The 3608-nt window shown below is 38.0% G+C and overlaps 1 protein-coding gene across 1 annotated transcript in view; it reads right to left on the bottom strand.

Annotated features, from left to right (window-relative positions):
* LOC105992235 (solute carrier organic anion transporter family member 1B2-like) overlaps nucleotides 1-3105 on the bottom strand; it is a 34036-nt gene extending 30931 nt beyond the window's left edge. Inside the window, exon 1 of the mRNA XM_013025057.1 lies at nucleotides 3028-3105. Within this exon, the coding sequence (XP_012880511.1) occupies nucleotides 3028-3105 (78 nt within the window). The remainder of the gene's footprint in view (nucleotides 1-3027) is intronic.
* Between the last annotated feature and the right edge of the window lie 503 nt (nucleotides 3106-3608).

Genomic DNA, 3608 nt, shown 5'->3' with positions numbered 1-3608 from the left:
GAAGCTTCTCTTCCGTTGCCCTGTGCATCCCCCCTTCCTGACTGAGCTCTCGGCTTTGCCTCGGTTTCCCCATTCTGTGGCCTGATGCCCATCTCAGTTCCTCCTTGGATGACCACAGAGCCCTCATGGCCACAAGCTCCCTGGGAAACTGCCCGGCTGCCCGAACCCCTGCCCCGATCCCATCCCTAGCACCAGATTCCCACATCGTACTAGCATTTCTGGAGGGGCCTGGGCACCCCTATGTTTTTCAATCATTTAGGGGCCCCGGGGCCTCCAGAGGGCAGGCAAAGGCTGAGGGTAGCCCAGGTCAGTGTAAACCTCCACCTCCGCCTGGCACAGTGCCCTCGACCTGGGAGGTGAACGGTGCTCTTTGCTGAAAGCCCTGGCTAGGATGCAGTCTGTGGTCACTTATAATCTAGGTGCATGGGCCAGTAGGCTCCGCCCAGGCTGAGCTGCAAGATGCATGCCATTTACCAAGGCCTTCTGGAATAAAACCATTAGAGCAAGGCCCTGAACTGATGCCTAATTAGAACAGCTCAAGAAAGGAGACAGGGGGGCTGGGAAGGTGGCTCAGTGGTAGAGCGCTCGCCTTGCATGCCCGAGGCCCTGGGTTCGATTCCTCAGCACCACATAAGCAAAAAGAAAAAAGCCGGAAGTGGTGCTGTGGCTCAAGTGGTAGAGCGCTCGCCTTGAGCTGAAGAGCTGAGGGACAGCACCCAGGCCCAGAGTTCAGGCCCCACAACCAGACCCCCCCCCCAAAAAAAAGAGAGACAGGGCCAGCATTGTCATCAGGTGTTCAAAGTATAAGAAATCCTATATCATATGTATAAATGACATATATAATATATAATCTACACGATCTATATCACACATGTGGTATTTTACATCTATTATATATGATAGATACAATAGCTCATAGCATAGATCATGTAGGATATTTATAGATCCTCAATCAGTATGGTCTGAATGGAATATATATAATTTATAAATCATCCATATAGACCATCTACAGTGTATTTAAATCATACATAATATATATCATATATACCGTATATACCATTGGGCATAGACGGTATTTTCCACTTGTTTTGTTATTTGCTTTTGCTTTTATTCTCACTTGCATTTACTGTCCCTTAAATAGATAATGATATATAAACAAATATATCCATTTCCTTAAATATATTTGTTTGCTTAAATAAATTTATATTTTATACATAAGTACATATTTTGTATTGTATTTACTTAAATATATTTCAATTAAATTGCTTTATAAATGCATTTGCATTAGTTATTTCGTTCAATACATACATGCTTATTTTTCCTTAAATAAATATAAACAGACTTATTTCTTTAAATCTATTTATTTAAATAAATATACTTGAATTAAATTTATTTCCTTCAATAAGTATATGTGTTTCCTTAAATAAACACATGTATCTATGTGTGTCTCCTTACATTTCCCGAATAAGTAAATATAAATGTGTTTCTTTAAATATTTATTCCTTTAAATATATATACTTAAATTTATTTATAAATATGTTTAAGTTAAATATTACCTTAAATAAATGAAGACATTTACTTCCTTAAATAAATACGTTTCCTTCCTTATGTGTATTTAGCTAAGGAAAATTATTGGCAAATGAAAACACATCACCGAACAAGTGGAAACTACAACCTATGCAATATGACGGTCTAAATATAACACACGAGATTAGAAACAGGAGAAAGGAAGTTAGGAAAACCCAGTTGAACTTTCACTTACAAAGTGTCTGGTGGCTCCCGCCTGTCATCCCAGCTACTCGGGAGGCTGAGATCTGAGGATCGTGGTTCAAAGCCAACCCAGGCAGGAAAGTGCATGAGACTCTTAGCTCCAACAAACCACCAGAAAACCAGGAGTGGCACTGTGGCTCAAAGCGGTAGAGCACTAGCCTTAAGCAAAAATGCTCAGGCCCTGATTTCAAGCCCCACAACTGACCCAACAACCAAACAAACAAAGGAAATACTCCTATCTGATTGATAGAATTTTGGCAGGGACTAAAACCATGAACAGCAACCAAGGACTGGCCAAGAACCTAGCCTACAGTACGTGCTCAATAAATGTTAGCTGCTTGGCTCACTGCTTATACCTTACTCTAGCTTTTCTGTAAATATCTCAATGAAATACACCAGCCACTGAAATCGCCACCAACACCGCACAATAAATACATCCACACAGAAGAAATGCAACCCACCACATGAACCAATGCTTTAAAAAACTATTCAAATATTTCATCAGAATCGATTTTACCAGAATGCAAATAGATTTTACCAGAATGCAAATAGATTTCCATTTGATCCTTGATCAAAGTTTCTTTGTAGAACTTTTATATATTTTTTTCTGCCCCAGTGGAAAATAAGTTCTATGATTTTCATCCTGCTGGATCACTCTACAAGTTAACTGAGGGGACAACTTAAAATATTGATGAAGAATGGCTGTGATGGATTTCTTGATTCCTTCCAGGCTTTAGAGGGCTTAAAGGCTTTGTCTGGGTCTCAAGTTATTTTTTTAATTTTTAGTTCCTGTGTTGGGGGTTTTAGGCCTCCATACTGCCCCTGAGCTTTTTACTTTACTTTTCTTTTCTTTTTTTTTTCTGAACTAAAGGCTGTTGCTCTATCACTTTGAGCCACAACTCCGCCTCCAATTTTCTGGTGGTTCATGGAAGATAAGAGTCTCATGCACTTTCCTGCCCGGGCTGGCTTTGAACTACGATCCTCAGATCTCAGCACCTCCTGAGTAGCTGGGATGACAGGCGTAAGCAACCAGCATCTAGTTCTGGTTGATTTTTTTTTCCCAAATAAGTGAATATAAATAAGTGTGTTTCCTGAAATATATTCATTCATTTAAATAGATATACTTAAATTTATTTATAAATAGGTTTAAATTAAATATTACCTTACATAAATTTAATTCCTTAAATAAATATATATATATATATGTATGTATAAGATGTCCCCATTTATTTATTTTAAAAATAATATTCATTTTACCTTGAATTGGTCAATGCGTATGGTTTTTCTTTTCTCTGGAGAGTTGGTTTTCATTGTTTTATTTTTATTTTGGTCCATCGTTGAACTGTGGGTGTGCGAATGTGTTCAGTTACTTCCAACCACTTTACTTGGTTTAAATGATCACCTATCCAGGGAGGGAAAAAAAAAAGTATTCTTTGAACACTGCGCAATTTAGAAATAAGAACAGCCATAGATCACAATCAATGGAAACAAGCAAATTAAATAAACAGAATTATACCTGTAATCATAAGTACGAAATAATAAATTATAGACGTCAAGAATTTATGCTTCGTATAGGCCTAGATGACAACAGTTACGAAAGCAAGTGTACCTATTTGGTTTCTTTATTTACTTTTTTGATAATTTTACAAAGTGCCATAAGATGCTCTATGTATAGCAGATATTTGATCTATGTAGGGAAAGTAATCACGTGATACCGTATTCACAGAAGGTTTAGGTGTCGTGGTGGTCACTATTTGTGGTTATTCTCTTCTGTGAGATGACTGGAAACACCAAATTAACAAATGTTGGAATACGATTTTTAGGGGCAAATATATTGA

This window comes from Dipodomys ordii, unplaced genomic scaffold (assembly GCF_000151885.1).
Source record: "Dipodomys ordii isolate 6190 unplaced genomic scaffold, Dord_2.0 Scaffold81, whole genome shotgun sequence".
Classification (NCBI taxonomy): Eukaryota; Metazoa; Chordata; class Mammalia; order Rodentia; family Heteromyidae; genus Dipodomys; species Dipodomys ordii.
The sequence above is the reverse complement of the archived record's forward strand: the minus strand, read 5'-3'. Positions and strand labels throughout refer to the sequence as shown.